Source organism: Cricetulus griseus, chromosome 2 (genome assembly GCF_003668045.3).
Source record: "Cricetulus griseus strain 17A/GY chromosome 2, alternate assembly CriGri-PICRH-1.0, whole genome shotgun sequence".
Taxonomy (NCBI): Eukaryota; Metazoa; Chordata; class Mammalia; order Rodentia; family Cricetidae; genus Cricetulus; species Cricetulus griseus.
Genome location: NC_048595.1, coordinates 461,581,778 through 461,608,929, shown reverse-complemented (window position 1 = coordinate 461,608,929; position 27,152 = coordinate 461,581,778). Strand labels below are relative to the sequence as shown.

Sequence of the window (27,152 nt, the reverse complement as noted above, 5' to 3'; positions counted from 1 at the left end):
GGCCTAACTCCTAACCTCCACATTCACACACAAACACATATACCATATGTGTGTGTCTAGAAGTGTATATGCAATTATAGCATTAGTTATTTAACTAATGGAATATAGCACTTTGTTAAAAATAAAGCAAATATTTTTTCTTTATATTGTGTTGAGAATTTATACCACTTCTTATAATCAAAATAACAAAATAAACAAAGTAAACACAGTGGCTCAGGCCTGTAACCCCTGCACTTTGTAGGTGGAAGCTGGGTGTGAGGGAATGAGAATTCAAGTTCATCTTGGCCTACATTCGAATTCAAGGAAACTCTGGCTCAAAAAAGTATCAAACAATACAACAATATTTATTTGTGCAATGACTACACATCTATTTAATCCCAGCATTGTAGAAGCAGAGGCTGCTCAATCTCTGAGTCTGAGGCCAACATTGTAAGAACAAGACACCTGGATGACCCTGACCCCGCCCCTAACAACAGGGCACTCACCCGCCATGCATTGCAACCTGTGAGGTGCAAAACCCCAGTGCGCATACATTCCATTTAAAAGGTCCTGCCACCCATCCCTCGCTCTCTTCTTCTTTTAGCTCCTCTTGGGTTGGCTGAATACCCATCCCCCTCTCCCCCCCTTTCTGGTAAATAAACTCCATGTGGGTTGTTTATCCGTTGTTCCTTTCTTTATATCAGCAGCTGCAGCTTAAACAAAAGAATAACAAACATGGTATACATTGGGAGAACAAGGCTACCTATTGAGACTGTCAAAAAACAAAAACACAACAACAACAAGAGCAACAAAACACAAACTCACCCACATTTGTGTAAGTTAGATAAGATTGTTGCTGGTGATGTGCCTGGCCTGCCCTCTAGTGGTTCATTCTAAGTACTACCAAATTTTAAACAGTCTTAACCCCAAAATATCTGTTTAATAGGATTAAGAACTGTGTCATCAAATGGACAGAACAAGGTTAAATCTGACACAGATGAAAGTCACATCAGAGAAAAGTAAGTGAGAAACCTTCCAGAATTTAATGGCAACCTCTTTGGGGAGAGCTGCAATATCAATGGTAAATATACAGTATTCCAATTTTTGTTAAGTGGGGCATGAACAGAAAGAAAACAGTGTAAACGTCATATATGATGTGGTCACTATATTATTACTGATATAGCTGCTGTTTTATTAGTGTATGGAAAAGATATTTTAAATGTTGGTTAGTGTAGCTTCAATATAAGAGATATGCATAAAATAGGAAAATATCCCTTTTGTGGGAAATTAAGGCAATGTGCAATATTATGCAGACTTAATTTCATTAAAATATGCAGTTGTGTCAGGCAGTGGTGGCGAAATGCCTTTTATCATAGCACTCAGGAGGCAGAGGCAGGTAGATCTCTGTGAGTTCGCGGGCAGCCTGGTCTACAGAGGAAGTTCCACGATGGTCAGGGGTACACAAAGGAACTCTGTCTTGAAAAATAAAAAAAAAAGATGCAGTTGTTTTGATATATCTTGTCTTGATAAAATTTAAAGTGTTTGGGATATTTATAACTAATGTACATAAAATTAGATCTAAAAGAGAGGTCATTATCTCAGAAAAATGTAACTGCAGAACTTATGATAGTTTTTGTAAGAAGTATGAGATTACTCCAGCACATCTACAATCCCAGCACACCAGAGATGGAGGCAGGAATGCTGAAAATTTTGGACACAGAAAATCTTCCTGGCATATTTTAAGTCTTATGGTAGACATACTTACTTTTGCTAAGAAAATACAATTAAGTTTAGACCCTATAGTTCTATGATCACTGTTATTCATTGGCTTGGCTTTCCAAGTACTTCATCAGGTGATATTACCATTGTTGTGCTTATTAGGACAGGGTCTTGCTATGTGGCCCAGGTGAACATGGAACTTTCAACTATATTCTCCCAGTGTCTATGTTCATCAAGCTGGACATGGTAGTACACAGTTTACTGTCAAGAAGAAGATAAACAAAATAGACTACATAGGGATTATTTGTTTATGCTTTTTATTTTGTTTTGTTTTTTGGTTTTGTTTTGTTTTTGTTTTTGAGACAGGGTTTATCTGTATTATTTTGGAGGCTGGACCTTGTCCTGGACCATACTCTGTAGACCAGGCTGACCTTGAACTCACAGAGATCCGCCTGCCTCTGCCTCTCGAAAGGTATGTGCCACCAACACCCATCTGTTTATGCTTCTTTATAGGCCAGACATTTTAGTGTGAATTAGCTAAAGTCATAAAGAGAAACTGAAAGAAAAGTGCTCTGGAGCCCCATGTGTTTTCAGTTGCTATGCTTCAAGGAAGGCATTAAAGCTGATTGATTTATCTTTCATAGGAACACTGGACCATGAAGTCACCACTCTTGATGCTTTCTGTGTATCTGCTATGGTTGAAATACTGTCACAGTGCACCTACTTGGAAGGACACAGCTGCTACAGATGGAAACCTGAATAGTATGCTTTCCTTATCTACCCTGTTTGCATGTTTGCCTGTCCTACTGGTATTTATAGGGACTTGTAATCCTATAAACTAACCATATAAACTATCCCTAACCCTGTATTCATTACATGTTCTCCAAACAGTTAAGCAAAGTACTCATGATGTAAAAATATCTGGATTAAAAAATAGAAAATTACAGTAAGTCTACATGAGCCAGCATTCACATATCCAGATGTTTGCAATGATGCAGATAAGTCTTGCAAACTTTCTGCCTGCATTTTCTTTTGTATTATCCAGATGTTTGAGGTCCTCTTCTCATATCTTTAATGAACAGCAAAAATACTTCCATAGCATATAAGAATTTTAAACCATCAGAGTAGTGTCTGTAATTATTAATATTTAGTCAAGGTGTGGGTTGTCATGACAGTGAATCTGGTTCTGTGCCCATTAACTTTGGACTTTTGGCTGGTGATAAAAATTTGGGGCATTTACCATTTAGCAAAATAAATTAGCTAAAATGGAGTTAATTTGGAGTCTGTAATTAAATTCAGAGGTAAGAATAGCCTCATCAGGATTCCACATTAGCTAAAGAGAAGACAGACTGACAGTGAATTTATACCCACAAAGGAACAGTTAATGGTACAAGAGACTTCTATTAAGTTATTATGTATGTGTTTTATGACACACATTCTTAGTCTGATGGCTTCTTGAAAGGTATTTAAAACTGGAATAGAGAAATTGTTCACCATGTATGAAGTCTTCTGGTAAGTATCTCATATAAACTGTAAATAAAATTCAGATTTTCTCTAATACAAACATACCTGAGTCTCCAGGGAAAGAAAACAAGTAGATAAAGCAAAACAGGGCTTGTAGAAAATGACAAGACTGAGATCAAATAAGCTTGTATTTGTTCTGAGTTCCCATGTGAGAAACGGAAGGCAGATCAGAGTGGCAGTTGACAGCGAATTGGTCATGGAGTGCTTTAGATAGAAAGGCTGTACAAGAACAATCATGTAGCTATTTAGAGGGCACCAAAAGCTGTTAAATTTACTGTTTTCTAATCTGACCAAGTTAAAAGAAACCCCAAACATGTCTTCTAGGTCTTCTAGAGGTGGAAGAGACAGATATGAAGAAAGCTTTGATTGGCATTAAGCAGATGAAAATCATAATGGAAAGGAGAGAGGAGGAGCATTCAAAATTGATGAAAACCCTGAAGAAATGCAAAGAAGAAAAGCAGGTACCAACACTGAAACTATCTGTTCTTAAGCACATCTGGGGTATAAAAATTGCAACAGTAAATATGTTCAATTAATGAATGACTTCTCTCTGTATGTCACATTTTCTGGAAAGCAGTTTAGATTGGAGAAGCTTTATATTTTCTTGTCTAATCATCTTCCACCAGGCCTTGAACACAAGGATTTGAATACTGACACCTAGGTAAGAAGGCTGCTTTCTCAAAATGCTTCACTTTTAGTCTCATTTAAGGTACTCAGTCAAAAGTGTTTGGACAGAAAAAGGGGGGGTTGAGAGGTTTTGACTAGGTCATTGTTTTCTAGCACCCATTACTGAAATAAATAAGTAAATAAATAAATAAATAAGTGCCACTCAAATATATTTAGGGTAAAGATGGTCAAGAATTACACTTTTCTTTTATAGATTTTTATTTACTTACTTATTTTGAGTCAGAGCCTCATATAACCAAGGCTGTAGCTGAGGCTGGCCTTGAACTCCAGACCCTTCCACTTCCTAAGTGCTGGAATTATGTGTGTGTATCATAATACCCAACTTTGAACTTTACATTTTGAGTAGTCTCCTGGCTGTTTGAAAATATCATTGGATTTTCCAGATCTGATTAGATAACCAGTCTTACCCTATCACATGTCCAATAATGAGCTTATATTGAAGGACTGTGAGTCTGCCCTACTTCTTGACCACTGTACTTAAATGACCCATGGGCTTTACCTCCCTAGATTTTTTTTCCCCAATAATCTTTTAAACTCCCCTACCTTTCACTTTTTTTAAAGAGTTACTTTAATTGCAGTTCAGCAAAATGGCTCATCGGGTAAAAGCATCAGGCTTGCCACCAAGCCTGATGACCCGAGTTCAATCCTTGGAGCCCACCCAGTGAAAAGAGAGAATGGACTTTCACAAGCTATCCTCTAACCTCCACATGCACACTATGGCAACCTGTACCACATACACACACAAATGTACATGCACATGCACACACAAGTAAATAAATTAATATTAAAAAATTTACTTAGTTTAGTGGCAACCATACAAAAATTCATTAGTTCACTGGAGCCCTCTGAGAAGGTACCTCATTATTATAATAGAAAGGCAAGTACACAGAGAACTAGGAGAGTCCTGGCAAGTACCTATAAAATGAAAAGATACCTTCTCCTCAGGTCCTCATACAGTTGGCAGGTGGACTGTCTGACAGCATTCCGACAGACACTAGAGTATATTAAATAGCACACTGGCCTGGCCCATGTTTTCCTCTTATTGTTAGCATTGTCAGTGGTTTTAACAGGGTCCTCTACTACTGAGCTCCATCCCAGCCTCATTTTATTTTTCTATTTTTAGTTTTTGAGGTGCTGGAAATGGAACACATGCTGGGCTCTACCACTGAGCCATATTCCACAGTCAATTTTTAAAAAAACAAACAACTTTGCATATGGTTATAGTTCAAATATGCATTTTTCCAATAGAGAATAAATGTTTTATTCAAATGTCTTAGGAAGATGTGAAAAATTATTCCTGAGATAGTGTATAAAGCTCAATAAATGTTGACAATAGTAGACACTACATACTTCATAGTCTAATAATATTAGCAATACAACCCTCAAAACGAATATTTTCTAACTGTTATATTTGAACATTACCCTTAATCAAAACAGAAATAAGAACTTTAATAGAATAATTTGGAAAATCTGGGTAGGTGGCTTATGCCTGTAATCCTAGTATTCAGAGTCTGAAGCAGGAGGATTGCTACAATTCCAAGGCCAACTACATATCAAGTTCCAGGTCAGTCTGGGCTACAGAAGTGGGATCCTGTCTGAAAGCAAAAATAAATAAATAGATAACACAAGAACTTCAGAAAATATTTTAAATGTTAATGTTGATACCTTTTGTTTGTAAAGAAATACTGTAATTCTAGAAAAATATGTTTATGTGAAACTGGTCATCTTACTTTTCCTTTTTTAAATTTTTTAACTAACTAAATGTTTTTTATTAAGTAAAAAGTACAAACGGGGGATGGAGAGATAGCACTGTTGGTAAAGTGCCTGTTGCACAGACATGGAGATCTGAGTTCAGAGCACCAGCATAAAAGTATAGTCACATGTGACTGAAAACATAGCACTAGAGGAAGACCACTAACATGGACTACTGGACTCCATACATGTGCATGTATACAAATAACACACATACACATGCATAATTAAGAAAAAATACCAGTGGAGTTCCAATGCAAACTGTATCTTTACCTATGTTCTTATAAAGTTGGAGCAAATGAATTCCACACAGTTTCTAGAATCTTATCATTCTCAAGCATTGTGATCTCTGGGCATCAATCAAACCTTGAGGGCAGAATCTGCCAAGCTGACCCAAAAGCTGTATAATGGTCACTTACCAGGCAGCAAGGAGATGACCCAGATGGCAGCTGCAAGCCCTCCACCCCCCTTTCGGCAGCAATCAGAAGATGGTGAGGAAATTTAAAGTAATTCTTCATTAGGACAATGTGGAAGGCCCCTGCTGGTTCTTCCCTGTATGGCTTATGCTCTGGACATCTGGGAATAGTGACACTAAATGTCATTAGTACAAAACACATCATCTCATGGAATCATGAGACTATCTGGGTCAACCACACTTTGATTTTTGTAGCTAAGAAAGCTGATATTGAAATTATTAATTAACATGTTGCTCCAACACTAGCATGAATGAACCTTGGTGAGTCAACCAGACATGAGCATGTGGGACCCGATGACTTGCTGTTTTTCTTATTTTCTTAAGCCACCTATGAGCTAAGGCTGCAATATGAAGAAAAAATAACCACTAGAGGACCAAGGAAGCAAATGTGGGTTTCAGGGATAGTCTGAAAAATCCCAGAAAGTAGTAGAAGTTTTATTCCTAAAATTTTATTTATTGCATAAAATTCATTGCATTAGACTCTAAGTTTGGGTACTCAAAAAGCAAACTTGAAAAAAGGATGAATATCTTAAATTTGGGCAGTGGTGGTACACACCTTTACTCCCAGCTAGTAGGAGGCAGAGGCAAACAGAGCTCTGTGAGATTAGTGAACAAACCCTGTATTAAAAGAGCAATAGAGGAAGACAACCAACTTCAACCTCTAGCCTCCACACATACATATGCACACACATAAACGCAGAAACTTGCATACACCACACACACACACACACACACACACACACACACACACACACACACACACAAACACGACTTGGACAATATACATAATGCCAGCATGTAGGAGTCTGAGGCAGGAGGATCAGGGCCAGCATGTAATACATATTGACATCATGAGTTTCAGAAAACAAACTAAGATCTATAATAAAATGGTTTTAAGAACAAAACCTTCTCCCATCTGTTTTTCACTTGAGAGCTGCCTTGACTCTGTGGCCTGGTACAGCCCTCATTCTCTTGAACTCCATCTCAGGCACCAAGTTTGTGTGTACAGTGACACCAGGGGTAAAATCAGGGCTACAAGAACAAAGGACTTCCCTCTCCCCCCCCTCCCCAGAGCTGTGGGGACATCAAGGGCAGAACTGAGATAGTTGTCATCGAAGCTGGCTCCTTACCAACATTAACAGGCCATAGCTAAGTACAGCAAGGACCACAAGAGGGCGCATTTAGAATACAGACAAGAAAGTAGCCAATCACAGTAAATCAATGTTCATATTCAAGAATTGTGCTTTCTTGAAATATCTAAACACATAAAATGAATTAAGGAAGATTTAAAAATATCAGTTTTCAAAGCCTTAAAGCCCAACTTCCATATCCCTCACAGGCTAACAATGCAGATAGAGAAGTCAAAAGGTAATTACCATGGTTCCCCATAGGGATGATGTCTTTGCCGTTGGCTCTTCTACATTTAATGCAATGACCATCATACAATAAATATTGAATAAATGCTTAGTGAACAAGTGAACGGACAATATTTTCATGTCCTTCAATAAAGGCTCATTCAGAAGACTCTTTACCAAACAGAAATCAGCAGCAGCAAGGACCATGAATATGAAAAGACTGAAACCATTTAGGATGTCTTAAACTTAATTTCATTGATACCAGGTCTCATGTATCAAAGGATGGTCTTGAACTCACTAAGAAGCCAAAGATAACCTCTACTTCTTACACCTTCTGAGAGCTGAGATTATAGTTGTATGCCACTGTGTCTGTTTAGGTGGTACTAGGGACTGAAACCAGGGCATTGTAAATATAAGACAAGCACTCTATCTGAGCTAGTTTGGTAACCACTGATGCCAATATACACTTAAAAAGGGGACACCAACTAAGGTATACATAGACTCAGGAAATGGAAATGAGACCTGTACTTGGACATTTTAATCAGGAGGCCCTGAAACTCATGAATGAAGTACAAGAACATTTGGAAGAAGAAGAAAAGTTATGCCAAGCATCTTTTGTGGATTCCTGGGATGGATGCAGGCCATGTCTGGAAAGAAACTGCATGAGATTTTACACAGCTTGCCAACCTGGCTGGTCCTCTATGAAAAATAGGGTAAGAGGAAATGAGAGCTCACCATTACAGGGTTCTTAGGACATCCAGGCCATTTTGATTTTTAAATTGTTAATTTTCAAAATAGAAATGGTTGCTGCTGGCATTTTATGATATATATATATTATATATATATATATATATATATATAACCTGTGTGTGCACAATTTATAGTTTAGAGTAACCATCAGTGTTTAGTCCCCTTAGAATTACACTTCGTAACTCCTTTAGAAGAGATCTGACTTTGCATTGTATTCACTGTTGGTTGACATGTTCCAAGTAGACAGTAAAACATTTGATGGCAAGGATCATATCTAATGTGTCTTCCTTTGAGGAGGCATCAAATAAACATGTCTAACTGCATTTTCAATTTTATTATTACAGTCTTTGATTTCAATCTTCTTTAATATTTAATCCTAGAAATCATGTATTTTTAACCTCTTTCTCTCTCCTTCCCTTCTTCCACACCACTCTTTTAAGTCTACAGGCAGCCCAGGCTGTCTTCAAATTCAGTATGTAGCCACATATGACCCTTAACTCCTGATTTTCATGATTTCAAACCCTAAGTGCTAGGTTACAAACCCTATGTATGCCATAACACTTAGGTTCATTGATCCCTCCCTCTCTCCCCTGATTTGCACTACAAATTCTCCTCTGGAGATGTATCCTAGATTTAACTTGAATCCATGATGCCCCCACTTTAGTCTCCCAAATGTTAGGATTACAGATGTGCAACATCATATTAAAAAACATTTAATGTGTTTTTCCTAAGTATTTGAGTACAAATGTGAATACCTTCAGGTCTCCTTTTGCCCTATCCATGTGTGGCCTGCAGGACTGGCATGTTTTCTTTTTATTGCCCTTTGGCTATCTTCTAGGCAGAGGAATTCACAGAGAGCTGTGACCCACATAGCTCTGCCCCAGTAAAGTCTTTGATTGGCCTGGATTTTCCTTCCCACTTGAAGAAATGAGCCATGTATGAAATGGAATGGAATTTTACTCTATGTAGTAATTATAGTTTACTTCTGGCCTGGCAGTGCCACACTCAATTACAAAAGAGCAACCACCAGGATCAGGAATATGCCAAGCTAATTTGATGACACTGGTGATCACATCTGCTCCACTTTTACAGATATGGCCATTCACTGATATGCCAGAATATAATGAGATGATTGCTGGAGACAGGAGATTTGGAGTTCGTTCTAATTTGGGCCAGACATGTAACTTTCTGAACTTTTCTTGTGGCTTGCCTTTTGTAAGTGTTTTCTGAGACTGGGTCTGACTATGTTACTCAGGGCTATTTGAACTCCTTGGCTTTAGTAATGGCCCTTCTACCTCAGACCCTGGAGGAGCTAGAACAATAGGCATGTGCCACCTTGTCTAACTTTCAAGTTTTGTTTCTATGCATGGAATCAGTAAGCAAAAGATGGCAGAGGAGAGTCAGGCAATCCACCCAGATTTCATTCTGGAAATGGCATAGGTCCTATAAAGATTCCTGGATAATTGTTTGAACAGCAGGAAGCTGATACTCCAGAAGCAATATTCCATAGCTGGTGACACTCGACACATTCGAGCATTGTAATGTAAAGACAACTGTGGTCTGCACAGACTTACAAGTCACATAATGTGACTGCTGGACAGTCTTCTTCCATTTAATGTTACTCAAATTTCTGTGATTAGGGTTTCCTTCATTTCTTTGACTACAACAAGCTGGGCATTATCACTGTTAACTAATTTGTGACTAAACAACCTACTATACAACCATACTTAAGCTATATCTGGCATATATGGCTCAGTGAAAACGTGTTCATATTTTTCATTTTTTTCTTCCTATGGATTAGTGATATCAAGAATAGAGTATAAAGACAGTAGCATTCTATTAAATAATCATTAATAATAATAATAATGAGGAGGAGCTAAAAGTTAACAGCATTCTTTATAGTTCCAAGGCAAATTTCACAGTACCCTATAGTCAATGACCTGCCAGATGCTGCCGGAATATCAGGTTATAGCTTATCTACTATATTTTAACCTTTTTAGCACTCAATGGGCAAATTTAAGCCAGGAGTAATTTCAGGTCCCATATTCACAGTTAAAGTTAAAACAAGCTATAAGAATGGTAATAAATTTCTAACCCTAACCCTAACCTTTTCCTAGCATGGACAACTAAATTTAGAATGACCAGTATAAGATGACTTTAAATTTTTCATTCCATGCCCCACTCTACCCCACAGATGGAGCAATTTCTCAGGAAGATGTATGGATTTCTGTTTCCCATCAGTAAAGAAGTGGAGGATCCCCCTGCAGGAAAACAGCTGACAGAGGAAGATTTACAAGTGACACAAATGGAGAACCTGTTCAGCCAGCTGGCTGTGGATGTGAAATCTCTCTTCAACATGAGCTTTTACATTTTCAAACAGATGCAGCAAGAGTTTGACCAGGCTTTTCAATCATACTTCATGTCCAATGTAGATTTAATGGAGCCATCCTTTCCCTCAGTTTTATCCAAAGAACAAACCAAAAAGGAAGAACTTGGGCAAAGGTGGGGCATTCCCAATGTCTTCCAGCTGTTTCATAATTTCAGTCTCTCTATTTATGGGAGAGTCCGAGAAATAATTATGAAGACACTGAATGCAATTGGGGATTCATGGGAACCACACAAAGGTCAGTTACAAAAGATCCCCCCGCCCTTTCTTCTTTTCTCTCTTGTTCCCTTTTTTTTTTTTTTTTTTTTTTTTTGGCTTTTTTTGTGGGCTGTGTTGGTGTGCCTATATGTTCATCTGTTTGCTGGTGAACATGTAGGTATGTGGGCCTATATATAGGTGCACAGGCATTCAGAAGGCAGAGGTCAACCTTAAATATTATTCCTTAGGAGATGTCTATCTTGTCTTGAGATAGGTCTCTCACTGAGACCCAGGCCTCACTGATTTGGCTAGACTGGCTGACCAGCAAATCTCAGGGATCACCATATCTCTACCTACCCAGCACTGGTGTTATAAGCAAATGCTACTATGCCCTGCTTCTTATGGGGCACTGGGGATTGAACTCGGGTCCTTATAGTCACATGTTAGGCACTTTACTGAGTACAGTATCTCTCAAGACCCTTTTTATTTCTCACACTACCTTGGTCAACCTTTTTTTCTTGCTCCCCCTACCCCAACACAGGGTTTTTCTGTGTATCCTGGTTGTCTTGGAACTTGCTTTGTAAGTCAGGCTGGTTTAGAAGTCAGAGATCTGTTCAACTCTACTGGGATCATCCAAGTCTGTTACATCATTTGGGGCAGGACCTAGGCCCTCATGCATGTATCTAGGCTGAGAGAATATCCCTCCATAGGGAATGAGCTCCCAAAGCACATTCGTGCACTAGGGATATAAATACTGGTTCCACTGCCAGAGGCCCCATAGACTGCCCAGGCCCCCCAACTGACAACCACATTCAGGGGGCCTGGTTCAGTCTTATACTGGTTCCCCAGCTGTAAGACTGGGGTCCATGAGCTCCCAATTGCTCAGGTCAGCTGTTTCTGTGGGTTTCCCCAGCATGGTCTTGACCCCTTTGCTCATCACTCCTCCCTCTTTACAACTGGATTCCAGGAGTTCAGCTCAGTGCTTAGCTGTGAATCTCTGCTTCTGCTTTCATCAGCTATTGGTTCTATGATGGCATATAAGGTAGTCCTCAATCTCATTATCAGGGAAGGGCATTTAAGGTAGCATTGCCACTATTGCTTAGATTCTTGGGGTCATCCTTGTGGATTCCTGGGAATTTCCCTAGTGCCAGGTTTCTCATTAAGCCCATAATAGCTCCCTCTATAAAGTTATCTCTTTCCTTGCTCTCCTTCTCTGTTCTTCCCCCAATTTGACTTTCCTGATCCCTCATGTTCTCCTCCCCCCTCCCTTCTCTTTGTCCGACCTCCTTTCCCCTTCCCCTGTGCTCCAAATTTACTCAGGAGATCTTGCCCTTTCCCCTTCTGTGTGGGGGTGGGGGGTATCAGGGGGGTGCCCAGTATTTCTTAAAGTGATAATGTGTAGAACATTTTCAGAATACCTTACAATGAGCTTTACCAAGTATCATCTCACACTTGTAAGACAGAATTTTGTCCTGTCCCATCCTGCATTATAAAATAAACACACAGAGGCTTATATTAATTAGAAACTGTTTGGCCAATGGCTCATGCTTCTTATTGGCTAGCTCTCTATTAATTATCAACCCATTTCTATTAATTTATGTGTCTCCATGTGATCTTTGCTTACCAGAGAATACCAGGGCATCCTATTTTCCCAGTAGTTACATGGGGTCTCCCTCTCGAATGACTCTCTGCATTCCTCTCCCAAAATTCTCCTACTCTGGTAGCCCTACCCATACTTCCTGACTGGCTATATCCTGCCTGTCCATTGGCCAAAACAGCTTTATTCATCAACCAATAAGAGAAACATATTCACAGCATTCAGAAGGACATGCCCCATCTCACACTAATCATACTTGGGAGTTCTAGGGCTGTTTGCTTCTTTGTAAAGCAAAATTTAAAGATGAAAGATTTAAACAGACAAAAACTTTGAAATCACATCTCCCTCCCTTACAAAGCATATGTACACACAGACTCGGCTCAGTTTTTTTAAGTCAGTCTAAATCCTCACCTACTTTGTGAAAGCCATACTATTTACAGGTCAAGTTGAATGTCCTGTGACATCTGAGTCGTCTCTTCATCTGAATCACAAAACAAATGCACAAAAGCTATAGAAAATGCTTACAAAGATCCTCCAAATTACACAAAGAGCAGATTTCAGAAGTAAGAGTGATTGTATGTGCTGGGGGGAGAATGTGAATTCCCCAAATTATCTTTTTTGTTGTTATTTTCTATGGGGTCTTACAGGCTGGCCTGAGACTGGTCCAGGTACACCTCCCAAATGCTGGGATTACAGGTTCACCCCTCACACAGCCTCAACATTGTATGGACGACAAGGCCAAGTTAAAAGCTTCTCTTTTTTTATGGTTGAAATAGAAATAGGCTACTGCCAATGTTCTTCATGTATGTTAGCTGTAACAGGCAGCATGTGAACAAGATTGTCAATGATACCACTATACCAAACAGCTGGCTTCTATCTAGGAAGGGCTTACCTCACACATTTTGGAAATGAAAGCCAGGAAACAAACCATTCCTGTTCCATTGTTCCATGAGCAGAGAATAGCCATCATTACTGGAATTTCTGGGTTCTATTTCAAGGTATGGTGGATTTGTTTTGTAAGTCAAATGTTTTGTCTGGTATTGCATCCTAAGCTTCCAAATAGATCCAATATTCAGGATCAATATCAGATAGTAATACTGCATGTAGTGATACTGGAATGGAATTAAATGTAATTAAATAATCCTTGCCTGGCCTTTTAGGGAGATATCAATTATCTTGGACTAATGTCAGTATGTGTTCATTAGAATGTTGCCCCTCTTTGCATACTGTTAGCAGCCTTGCCTAGCTGCTGCTACATTTAAATGAGAGACACAGTTTTGGAGTTTTTCAGATACATCAAAATCGAAATAACTTCCTAACCACTACAAATCCTTTTTACTCTAAGAAGAACATGCCCAGGGTTTTTGCTGATTCACAATCTGGTGGCCAGCTCTGCCCTTCTGTTCCATCACACCCCTATGATAACTGGGTATCTAGGGACCATGTAAATACAAACACTGAAAAAAGGCCAGCCATGGTGAAAATAAACCCCAGCACTCAATAGGTAAAGGCAGGCAGATTTCTTTGAGTTCAGGCTAGCATGATCTACGTAGTAAGTTTCAGGTCAGCTGTGGTTACTCAGTAAGACTGTCTCAAAAATTAAATAGAACACAGCTTTGGAATGTAACTCAGTGACTGAACACTTATCTAGTTAGCATGTGTAAGACCCCGATTAGTTCAGTCCTTAAGAAACCAACAAACAAACCTACTTAAAACAATAGCTACACACATAAAGATAAAGGCCTGTGTCACACTATCACCAACAACCCTACTCTAGATATCATACAGCAAGTTCAATAAAAGAGAAATGATCATTTCCCAGATGGACAAAGGTGAACTATTGATCAGACAGAGGCCACAAGGAATTTAATGTGGCTTCCATCATTTTTCTGTACAGGTGGTTAATAAAGAATGGGCAAACCATCCCTAGAAAATCTGCATGTTGTGGGGGGGGGGTTGTCTGTTAGACATGTTTTCTCTGTGTAGCACTGGCTATCATGGAACTTGATTTGTAGAGCAGGCTGGCCTTGAATTCAGAAATCCTTGTTCCTCTGTCTCCCAAGTACTAGGATTAAAGGTTAAAGGTGTAACCATCACCACCCAGCTGTGTGGAAAAATTTTGAGCTCTGCTCCCGGTAGTGTTCAGAACCAACAATTACCTATAGTTATCTATCCCCTCTATTCCCAGCACCTGTGATCTCCAGCTAAAAGAAGCGTAGGGGCACAAACAGAACACGCTGTTGTGAACATGCTGACTTCAAACCATGGAGAGTATTCTAGATTGTGGAGGGGTTCAATATAGTCACCGGGTCCTTAAAGTAGAAGGGAATAAGAATGTAGCTCAGTGATAGTGTTTGCATAACTCTACACACAAGGCCTGAGTCTGACTACAAAAACACACAAAAACCCATGATATTCTCAGAAGTAGAGCAAAAAGGCAGGAAAGAACAGAAAAGCATCATAAGAAGCCTGTTGTCCAATTTTGATGTTGTTGAAGACGGAGGAAGGGTGCTTTGTGCCCAGGGGCAGGTTGCCTCTAGAAGCTAAACAAAATGCACACTAGACTTTTCTGCAAAAAATTTCATTCCTGCTGGGCGATGGTGGTGCACACCTTTAATCTCAGCACTCAGGAGGCAGATGCAGGCAGATCTCTATGAGTTCGAGGCCAGCCTGGTCTACAAGAACAAGTTCCAAGACAGCCTCTAAAGCCACAGAGAAACCCTGTCTCCAAAAAAAAAAAAAAAAAAAAAAAAAAATCATACCTATCTATGAGTATGGGAGGTCTTGCCATCTTCTGGTATCTCTTTTTAATTTCTTTCTTTAGTGTTCTAATGTTTTCATTGTAAAGCTTTTACTTGTTTGGTGAAATTTATAACAAGACTGATAGGTTTTTAAGGTTATGTTGTGGGTTGATTTTAAGGCTCTGGTGTAGGATTGTTTCCTTGACTTCTTTCTTGGGTACATTTATTGTTGATATGTAGAAATACTACTGATTTTTCTGTGTTAATTTTGTATCCTACTACCTTTCTGACTGCTATACCATCAATACCTCAGCTGGCCTAGCACTCTTGATCCTTTGCCTCTACCCTCCAAGTAACTGAATTACAGATATAGCTACCTAGTTTCTAAAGTTTTTACATTTTATTTTTGATTAATTTAACAAATTAATTTATCTAATCTCCATGCACGTATGTATACATACATGTATGTGTGAGTATCTTTGGGTATTGTTCATCAGTTGTCACTTACTTGCTTTTATTAGTTTTTCTTTTGTTATGTTTTTTTGTTTGTTTGAGACATGCTCTCACTATGTAGCCCTGACTGATCTCCAATTCAAAGATCACCTGCCTCTGCCTCCCAAGTGCTTGAATTAACCTTCTCCTTGTCCTGGAACTCATCAAGAAGGCTGAGCTTCTTGATAAGCCCAGTGATCCACTTCCCCAGCACTGGCATTAAAAGCACATGCTACCACACTTAGCTTTTATCAAAGGTTCTAGGGATCAAACTTTGCTCCTCCAGCTTGTGTAGTAAATGCTTTACTGAGTTAACCATCTCCCCAGCCCCATATGGTGAAATTCCAATGTTGATGTGTGAATGTTGTATTCCCCACAGAGTTGGACCAGAGAGACCTGATTTCAGAGATGTTACCTAAGCAAAATGGAGGAATATGTGAGGAATTTGGCCAGAATTTATCTGGATGTTTCAAATTTCACAAAAGATGCCAAAAATGTCACAATTACTTATCTGAAGGTAAATGATTATTGTTTTATCATGTCTTTCATGTGTGTGCATTGCTGCGTTCATATACATGTGCACATATAAGCCTGTGCATGCAGAAATCAGAGGACAACATTAGGTTATATCCACTGCTTCATTTTATTTGAGACATGGTTTTTCAGTAACCTGGAACTCACCAAGTAGTCTTGCCGGGCCAGTTAGTGAGCTGCAGGTATATATATCTGCTGTATCTTCTACAATATGGGAATTATAATCATACCACCATGTCTGGATTTTTAAAATTGGGTTCTTGATACTTAAATCAGACCTTCATGCTTGCCTAGCAAGCGATTGACCAATTGAGCCAGCTACCTGACCTGCTTTTGCACTCTTGGTTCTATCTAAAGGAGTTACTTATAGAGGTTTACAAATAATTACTCATCCAGTGTATGTAAACTAATCCTTTTCTTCTCATCAATTCCATCACTGTGGCTTTTTTGTATGTATGATCAAAGAGTAAAGAAACACAAAAACATACAGAAGAGATAAACAATAAGCAAATTAGATCAACTTCCTTTTGCTGCAAGGAAAAAGAAAATCCACTGATAAAGGAAAATTTCTCATAGAAGTGAAAAGTAATATATAGATAGATAACCTTTCCTGTATTGTCCCCAGGGCCTCATGTTAATATCATAGCATAAAACACATCCTAACTTTTAAAATTTGTGCAGTCTTTAAAAACTCCATGTCCCTTTAAAATTCTAAAGTCTCTAAACTGTGGGCTTGATTTTTAAAAGTTACATGCTTTCTTATTCCAAAATGGAAGAACCAAGAAATAGGAAAAATCAGGCCCAGCAGTGTGAGTCCAAATCCTGTAGCTAAAGACCAGCATCTGAGACTCACTCTTCTGACTCAGCACACACAATTCATAGTGTAGCCTTAGGTGGACTCCACTACACACATACTTGGCAAATATCTCATGTCCTTGGCAAATATTGCATGGTCCTGGAATCTCCAATAACCCAGGGTTTTACATTGTAAATGAGGCTGAATCTTTACCAGTGACCTCTTTCAGCCTCTTCACAGAGGCTCTAACCCTTCCATATAGTGCCAAGCCTCCACAGATCTCTGTGACACCTTCATAGCCTCAAAATAAATACCACTAAAGCAATTCAAAATATAGCATGATTCTGTTGGACCAACTCTATGTGCTAACTCTGAGGAAATACTTCTCTTATTGTCTCAATGAAACAAAAGATTTCACTCAATGGCACGGATCTCTTGTTAATTAAAGCTAATTCTTTAGCCACAGTAGATTAGCATACACATGTTCTTAGCCAAAATATTACATGAGTGGCCACTATTCTAGGTCTTGATAGAGTCTTCACTTCCATCTGAAACTTCTCAAAGACAGGCCTTCACAGGCAATATATCTCTCAGCAGTACTGTTTTCTGAGCTCCTCCTAGAACAGCCCATTAAGTTCTGAGCATTCAACCACTTTTATAACCCAAAATTCCAAAATTTTCCACAGTACTGCAACAAAATGGTCAAATGGTCAAAAGATATATATATATATATATATATATATATATATATATATATATATATTCAAGTCATTCAATCAATACTCCCATTTTCCATACAAATTTTTGTTATAGTTTTATTATATAGCTGTGATAAAACACTCTGACAAAAACCAATGTGAGGAAAAGGGTTCATTTTTTTTATTAAGGATTACAATCTATCTGTGGTGGTTTGAAAATGGCTCCCACAGACTCATATATTTAAATGCTTGGTCCTCAGCTGGCAGAATTGTTTGGGAAGGATTAGGAGGTGTGAACTTGTTGGAGAAGGTTATTCAATTCCCAGTTAGCTTTCTCCCTGCCTCTTGTTTGTGGACCAAGATATAAAGTCCCAGCTACTATTTCAGCAACGTGCCACCTCCTGTCATGGCTCTAACCCTCTGAAATTGCAAACCTCCACTAAAGTCTTCTGTAACTTGACTTGATAATGGTGTCTCCTTATCAAAACAATGGAAAAGTAACTAAGACACCATCATCGAGTGAAGTTAGAGCAGTATGTCAAATAAGAACTTGAAGCAAAAACCATGGAGGAATGCTGACTGCTACCTTGCTCACAGCCTCATTCCTACCCCCCCCCTTTTCAGACAGTGGCTCACTATGTGGCCCTGGCTGTCCTGGAATTCTCTCTCTATAGACCAGGCTGGCCTCAAATTCACAGAGTTCTATCTACCTACGCTGGGATTAAAGGCATGCACTATAACAATCAGCTACAGCTCCATGCTTAACTAGTTTTCAATAACTTAATTTTATATGTATGCATATTTTGCGTGCATGAATATATGTGTACCACATGCATGCCTGGTGCCTGCAGAGGACAAAAGAAAGTATTGGATTCCCTGAAAGTAAGAGTTCTAGACAGTTTTAAATTGGCATGTTGATACTGGGAATCAAACGAAGGTCCTCTGGAAGAGCAGCCAGTGCTCTAGCCATCTCTCCAGTCCCTTAATTAGCTTTCTTTATACAGCCCAGGACCACCTGCCCAGGTGATGGTGCTGTTGTGAGGTATCCACCACAGAAGACTACTGACATGGGTTTAAGCAAATAGAAAGTCTTTATTAGCTGGCCAGCAACTACACTAAGTATTGGGATCCCAGTGTACCACTGAGCCTTTCAGCACAAAAGCCATGTTCTTGGTTGCCATACTTCAGTTAACAAGAACAGTTGGCCAGAAGAGGAACATAGAAGCTAAAAATTAAGGTTTGCACATTTAGAGAGTTTCCCAGAAGTATGGACTTCGATGGATTAGGTCTTTGTTTACATTTTTGCAGGTAATACTGTCTAGTACAGACTTCCATCATAGAATCAGTTACATCTGGGGGCCTGCTACAGTGCCACCCAAGTGAACTGGGACCTCCTCCATCAATTAATAATCAGTATAATCCCCCATAGACATGCCCAGAGGCCAATCTAATCTAGGCAATCGAACCAGGGCAAGTTAATAAAATCAAAATTCAGGAAGGAACAGATTCTTTAGCTGCAAAGTTAAAAAGCTCTTACACCCTCAACTTTCCCCCAAAACGAAGACCACTGTAGTATTTCTAACAATGGGAAGAGCCACAGTACAATTAATAGAAATCCTTTATCCACCAGTCTATTGGAAGAACATTACCATACACGGGATAGGGCTGAGGTAGGCTAAATTTATTTGGGAGAAATCACTTACACGAGAAACCGATAATCCAGGGTCAGCGCTTGGTGCATCAGAACTCAGCTGCCCTCCGAGATCCGACCGGAACCCCCAGAGAGCCAGCGCCTCTTCTCCTCAGGCCTATATCCCACAAGCCCCCGGACTTACCTGTGGCCACGCCCAAACGGGTGTGGTCAGCGCCACAGGTACCTAGTAAGACCTCTCCCAATACCTGTCAGCTGCCTCTCCTCTGCCCTTCATCAATGAGTGGTCTCAGCAAATGGAGCTCTTTAGAAACTAGAAAGAACAGAATTCTCCTGCTCTTGGACAAGGTGATATAAAACACACTCTGACTTTTAAAATGTCCTTAGACAGCTGACCTGAGTTTGTGGGAGCTCATGGACTCTGGACGAACAGAATGGAGCAGACCTAGCTACTCTGCATCTGGGTGACAGTTGTGTAGCTTGGTCTTTTGTGGGAACCCTAGCAGCGCATGCATGAGCTAGCTTTACTCCCAATGTTGAGATATCTCGCTCAGCCTTGGTGCAGGTGGGAGGAGCTTGGTACTGTCTCAACTTGATATTCCATGCTTTGTTGATTGTCATGGGAAGCCTTACCCGATCTGAATGGAGACAGAGGAGTGGATGGGGGGAGGGGTAGAAGGGAGTGGGGGGGATGGGAGGAGAAGAGGTAGGGGAAACTGTGGTTGGTATGTAAAATAAATATAAAAAATAATGAATGGGCTTCTACACTCATATGCTCACAAACACTGCCAATACCACACATAATTAAAAATAAAAAATAAAATTTAAAAATCAGATGTCATTAGATATACCATAATATGAATCTAGGTTACCACTGAGTTGTAATGTTAAGGATGAGTTTCATACCCTTCTATTTTTAATTTTTTTCCAGAAATAAACATCTACATCTACACTGAGTAATTAAAACTTACAACACAAAAACATGATTGAAAGCAAACTATTTCTCACTCTGCTAAAGCCTACCACAATACCATATGTTTATAATGTGAGCATCTAAGAGGTAGAAGTAGAAGGATCAGGAGTTCAAGACTGGCTGTGGTTCCATGAGTTCAAAGTCAGAATGGACTACATGAGACACTGTCAACACCCACCCACCCACCCACACACTCATGCACACAGGCACACACAACAAGCAAAAGCAAAACCAAACACCATGCTAAAGGTAACTATGTTTACAAATTAATGTCCTGTTAATAAAACAGACCTTTGTATCCTGTGACTTAATACATCACAGATGTCTTCAGCCTTTGCATAATCTGAAATTCAAGAGGAATGAGGTTTTTATTCTAATACTGTGCTCAAGTAATAGGCAAAAGATGGTTTTAATACTGCAATGTTTAGGTAGTTACTAAGCATCTTAAGTGTCAATAACGTTCCCTTCCCTCTTTTGCTTAGTATTACCAGCCTGGCCTCTTATTTCTCAGTTTTTAAGGGCACTGAACTTGTAAAGGGCAGGTTCCCTGGCATGCTGAACAAGAATGAGGATGCTTTTTGTTTCTCCCTCTCTTTGCTGTTTCATTCCTTCCTCTTCAACCAACTTCAGAGTTTTCTCAGCCCCTCTTTCAGAAAAAAAAAAAAACATTAAATGCATTTAGCTATTTAGCTATTTAGCATTTAGCTATTCTGCACATCACCCTTCAACCATACATCTACCCCACCTTAGACTTTGTCTTGATAGAACAACTTTTGGGAGATAGTATTTCTCACAGTTTTTTTTTTTTTTTAAAGATTTTATTTATTTGTTATGTATACAACATTCTGCTTCCATGTATATCTGCACACCAGAAGAGGGCACCAGATCTCATAATGGATGGTTGTGAGCCACCATGTGGTTGCTGGGAATTGAACTCAGGACCCCTGGAAGAGCGGTCGGTGCTCTTAACCTCTGAGCCATCTCTCTAGCCCCACAGTTTTGATTATATAAACTACAGGACTCACATCCTTGAAGCTTTGGTTACCAAAAGCTGGTGAAGTTTATTTCCCCAGAATTGTTGACTAGGTGAACTATTTTATCATTTCAAAATGGGGTAACAGATCCACTTCATGCAGGTCTTATGAGCATTAAGCAAATGGACTGAAGTATCAGTGACTTTCATTACTAAAGCATTTTTAAAGTCATACAAGATTGTGTACAGAAGAAATGATAGATCAGTTGGCAGAATACTTACTGTGCAAGCATCTAAAGCACCCATGTAAAAGGCTGGGCATAGTGCTAATCCTAGCACTGATGAAATGGAAAGGTAGAACATTTTAAAAATATAAAGGACATAACAAAACTCCACGTACCCAGCACTTACATTATAACTAAACTAAAGCAGTTGAAACCTAACTGTGTCACTCCTCCAGGTCACATTTCTTTTATCCCCTCAAAAGGAAAAGGAGGAAGTCAGAGATACCTGCTGAGCCCCAGCTAAAGCCTAAGGGCATAGGGGGATAACAGAGTCCCAGCAGATGCATGCAAAGGCTGGATTGCTGCCTAAAGACATTTACTAAGATCCTGATCCAAGACAATAAATAAACAAATAAATAAAAGAAATGGAGGGGAGGGGGATGCAAATCAGTAGAGCACTTGACTTGCTTGCACAAAAGCCTAGATAGGTTCCATCTCCAGAATTACACAATTAATCCCATCAACACCTGAGAAGCAAGGCCAGCAGCCAGGACTCTGGAAGCTTGGGCTGGTGACTTCCTGTAAATTCAAGGCCAGCCTCAACTACATAGGGAAACACTGTCTCAAAAAATAAAAATAAATAAAAATAAATAAAATAGATGCAAATGGCTATTTAGATTTAGTATTTGTCTTATTTTTACATATTTATTCTTATACTATATCCATGACTATACACATCATACAGATACATATACTATACTTAATAGTTTTTTATCTTTAAAATGTTTGCATCTGGGGCTGGAGAGATGGCTCAGTGGTTAAGAGCAATGGCTACTCCTTCAGAGGTCCTGAGTTCAATTTCCAGCAAGTACTTGGTGGCTCACAACCATCCAGAATGAGATATGGTGCCTTCTGGCCTGCAGGCAGACAACTATATACATAATAAGTAAATCTTTTTTAAAAACAATTGCATCTGCAAATTTTAATTTGAAACTCAAAATATTACTGATGAACCCAGTGTGATGGCACACACTTATAATCCCAGCATTTAGGAGGCTAAGGCTAGATATCAAGAGCTTAAACCCAGCCTGATGTCCCAAAAAAAGCAAATAATTTTTTTAAATAATTGACTCACATATATAAACTGAGCCCATTACTTCTAGACCAGCCAGAGCTATGTAGTGAGTTTCCGACCAGCCTGAACTACAGAGTGAAACTCTGTCTCAAAACAAATGAACAACTTACCCAGTTGAAAGCAATTTTAGCCTGGCAGAGAGCAGGTGTCAGGGAGAATGGTGTTTTCCCACCACCTGGCCCTTGCCAAATCAAGCCAAATCAAATCAAATTAGAAAAGGCCACATTTAATGGATACAATGCTCCCAAATGTCCTTCCAGTCCCCCAGAGAGATGACGGGAAAGAGACCAGAAAAATCAGGAAGTCTGTTTTCTGGGGGGGGGGGGTAAATTCCCTGTGGGAGTGGTCTTGAGTATCTCTGGGGGAGGGACCATCATTTGGCTTTCTGAGACGTGGGAGATGGGGGAGGGGGGTTTATATGGAACCTCCACCATAACATGCAGCATTATTTTGCCATATTTCCAAATTTTAAATATTCTCTGTTTTGAGACAGCATCTCACTCTGTAGTGTAGACCAGGCTGGCTTCAAACTCACATACAGCTGGATGTCTTTGCCTGCTAAATTCTGGGATTACATGGTATTATTACCCACAGCCCTGCATAATTTGTCTTAATATGTTAGTGTTAGTGATTATTTCTTATCTTCATTCAGACTAGTTTGTAAGATTTATCCAAATGAAAAACATCTTACTCACTTACTCAATTTACTTATTGCATGTTGGTCTGTGTTGGAATATCACAATTTATCCATTCTCTAGATGAATGCCTGTACTAGCTAGTTTTGTGTCAATTTGGTGCAAACTTGAGTCATCAATGAGGAGGGAGCCTTAATTGAGAAAATGCCTCTATATGAACAAGCCTACAGGGAATTTTCTTAATTAGTGATTGATAGGGCAGCGCCCAACCCCTGTGGCCACTTCTGTGCTGATGATCCTGGGTTCTATAAGAAAGCAGGCTGAGCGAGCTATGAGGAGCAAGCCTGTAAGCAGCACCCTTCCATGATCTCTGCATCAGCTCCTGACTCCAGGTTCCTACCCAATGTGAGTTGCTATCTGACTTCAATGATGAATAATGATGTGGAATTGTAAGCCAAACAAAGCTTTTCCTCCCTAAATTGTTTTTGGTCATAGTGTTAAATAACCACAATAATAACCCTAACTAAGATGATGCCTTAAATTTTGGGGGTTCTTTGGTTTTGTTTTTTCAAAGTTCTGCCATTACAAAGCACAAAAGCAGAAAAAGTGCAGATGCCTGTAATCCCAGGATTTGAGAGATAGCTAAAAGGATAAAAAGTTCAAGACCAACCTTATTAGCATAGCCAAGTTCTGGGCCAACCCAGAACCCATCCCCCTTACCAAAAACAAAACAAAGGCAACTGGAAACTGTCAATTATTCTATGAGTAATCCCAAAGCTATAATTGTAATATCATATGTGACACATGTAAGATAAAATGTTTTTCCAAGCATCACTAGTCATGATTTTCACTGTTTTACTATACATTTTTGGCACAAACTTAAGTAGATTCACTATAAAGATTTCCTTTTTTCTCACACCTCCACTTGTATTGTGCATATATATTTAAATTTCCACCTTTGATGGGATGGAGAGAATGTGCTGTGGAAGGAACAAAGCAGAGGCTTCTGCTTTAGTCAAGTTTATGGCCAACAGGGCTTTGCAGTTTGGTCCTAAGCTACAACCCAAACACTGCCCCTCTTAAAATATAGGGTGTAGGAATGTGACATTTTTAACAAGTTCTTTCCTTTATCCTCCCATTTCTGCTCTATCAAAACCATATAATTAACAATTAATTAAGCCAGGTCTCATTTGAAATGATATTGGCAATATTACTTACTACAAACAACAAGCAATAACTAAGAACTCTGGGTCTTAAGCCCACGCCATCCACTTCCAAGTTTCCTGGAACATTTCTTCACTATTTCTTTACCTCCTTTACAGACTGCCCTGATGTACCTGAACTACACATAGAATACCTTGAGGCCCTGAAATTAGTCAATGTATCTAATCAGCAATATGATCAGATTGTTTGGATGGCCAAGTATCATCTGGAAGACACTACATATCTGATGGAAAAGATGCAAGAGCAGTTTGGATGGGTGTCTCAACTAGCAAGCCATAACCCAACAACTGAGGGAATCTTTAATTCAACCAAGGTAAGGACCCAAGAGCAGAAATGACCTCTATTCTGCTAGTTCCTTACTGATTACATCTGAATTTGAAAACAAGCTGGAGAGGAATACACATTATTCCATTGTGATTGCATCCAAGCACAATTAACTCAGTTCATGGTCTAGAAAGATGGTTCAGTCCTTTACATCAGCCACCCATAGGCTGAGGAAGGAAGATTTTTAGTTCAAGGACTTAATGGAATACATAATGAACTCTGTGCCAGCCTAGACAACTTAGTAAGACCCTATCGCAAAACACAACAAAACAAAAAATTTTAAAGGGCTAGAAATGTATCTTAGTGGTATATTTGTCCATCATTTCTGAGTCCTATACTGAAGGGAGATGAGTTCATAAAATATAAAAGTATTTTAATCAAAAATGACTAATTCTTTTCATAGCTATAGGGCTATAACTGATAGTGACAACCTTGAACTGGCTAATACAGATTGTAAGAAAGAAGACTGGTAGGTAAAATTGAGCTCAAAATTAGACACCAGAGGCTGGAGAAATGGCTCAGCAACTAAGTGCATTTTCTGTTCTTGAAAAGGACCTAGATTTGATTCCTAGCACCATAAGGAGGTTTACAACCTTCCTTAACTATTGCTCCTGGGGATCTGATACTCTCTTCTGGTCTCCTTAGGAACCAGGCATGCATATGATATACAGACATTACTTCAGACAAAACACCCATATACATAAAAAATTAAAAATTTAAATTAGAATCTAAAACTTAATAGCTAAGAAAGACTGGAAAAGATCCTTAACCTTTCTAGGCCTCCATTTTTCCACTGAGATGGGAATAACAGAAACCACATTACAATGTTTATCTGTAAAGCCAGTGAGGTTCCTTAGTTTTTTAAAAAGTAAATTATAGTGCTTATTAGTTTTGATACAATAAAAAGTAAGTCACCTTAAAAATTAAATATCAGGGATGGAGAACTAAATATTTGTGGCTCAGTGTTTAAAAGCACTTGTTCTTGCAGCCGGGCATTGGTGGTGCACGCCTAAATCCCAGCACTTGGGAGGGAGGCAGAGGCAGGCAGATCACTGTGAGTTCGAGGCCAGCCTGGTCTCCAGAGCGAGTGCCAGGATAGGCTCCAAAGCTACACAGAGAAATCCTGTCTCGAAAAACACAAACAAACAAACAAAAAACAAACAAAAAAACCAAATAAACAAAAATACCTGGGCACAAAAAAGCACTGTGTATAGCAGCTAAATGTGCAATACTCTGCACATTATGTGATGTTCTGTAGAGGAACAGAACTGAGTGAATAAATATTTCAAAGGGGATTTATTATACTGACTTACATGATATGCTCTGGGTAGTTTAACAATGGTGGTCTACATATTCAAGAGTTTAATAACCAGCAACCTACTCTTTCCAGTAGGATAGACACATCAGCAACACCCCTCTATTGTTGAAGGCATGGAGGATCCCTGGAGAGTTGTTGGTCTTCACAAATTCTAAAAAATAAAAAAGTGATGGCCCCATCTTATTTATAATTTACTATACAATTATGCATTAGACTAGGCACAAATATTTTATGGTATTTCCTATATATATATTATATTTACTAAAAGGCAAGTAAGTGGACAAGTTATTCAAGGATAACCTTGAACTCCTTATTCTTCTGTTTCCACTTCCCAAAGTGCTAGGATTACAGGTGCATGCTACCATACCTGGCTGCAATTCTAGTTTGTATTCCTCAGCTATACATCAAGCCCAAGGCCAGTGGACTTCAGTTTGAAGTCACCCTAAATATGTAATGAGACCCTTTCTCAAAACTAAAACAAACCAGATCAAAAACAAAAGAGAGAATACAATAAGCATGCCACTTGATTAGCTCTTACCAAAATCACACATAAAAAACTGTAAATTTCCCAGAAAAACTATAAAATTTGGCAATCTACATTAATGTGTGTAGAGCAAACAATAGCATTCATTAAACATTTATTTCATCAGCTCACTTGGGTTTTCCAATTCCTTTTGGACATAAGCGGTGCCTTTATGTGCATGGAGGTCAAAGGATGACTTGCTGGATGGGTTCTTTCCTTGCATCATATGGGTCCTAGGGACCTAACTCAGATTGTCAAGCTCAGCAGCAAGTACCCTCCTTCACTGATCTATTTTGTTGTTATTAATTTTGAATGTGTACTTGAATACAGAAAACTTTTTACTCTATAATTTTTCTTCTTCTTCAGGCAGTTTCAAGCATTCATGGAGGAAAATCTACCAAACATGATGAAATTATGGTAGACTCAAGCATTCTGACTTCCTCTAACTACTCACTCCAGAGCCCTTCTGAAGAAAGTGCTGAGAGCTGA

At 39.1% G+C, this 27,152-nt stretch overlaps 1 protein-coding gene across 1 annotated transcript; it reads left to right on the top strand.

The window, feature by feature from the left end:
* Nucleotides 1-2,354: 2,354 nt before the first annotated feature.
* Nucleotides 2,355-27,152, top strand: Clul1 (clusterin like 1). The gene is made up of 7 exons (XM_027398950.2): nucleotides 2,355-2,460; nucleotides 3,547-3,683; nucleotides 8,037-8,204; nucleotides 10,436-10,865; nucleotides 16,035-16,172; nucleotides 24,597-24,811; nucleotides 27,030-27,152. Exons 1-7 carry the CDS (start codon nucleotides 2,355-2,357, stop codon nucleotides 27,150-27,152), a joined length of 1,317 nt encoding a protein of 438 aa, XP_027254751.1.

Bases quoted from the DNA above. Each gene is read 5' to 3' on its own strand.
- Clul1 (XM_027398950.2), top strand. From the start codon at position 2,355: ATGAAGTCACCACTCTTGATGCTTTCTGTGTATCTGCTATGGTTGAAA. The intron at 2,461-3,546 runs GTATGCTTTCCT...CATGTCTTCTAG, and splicing joins TACAGATGGAAACCTGAATA to GTCTTCTAGAGGTGGAAGAG. The intron at 10,866-16,034 runs GTCAGTTACAAA...TATTCCCCACAG, and splicing joins TTCATGGGAACCACACAAAG to AGTTGGACCAGAGAGACCTG.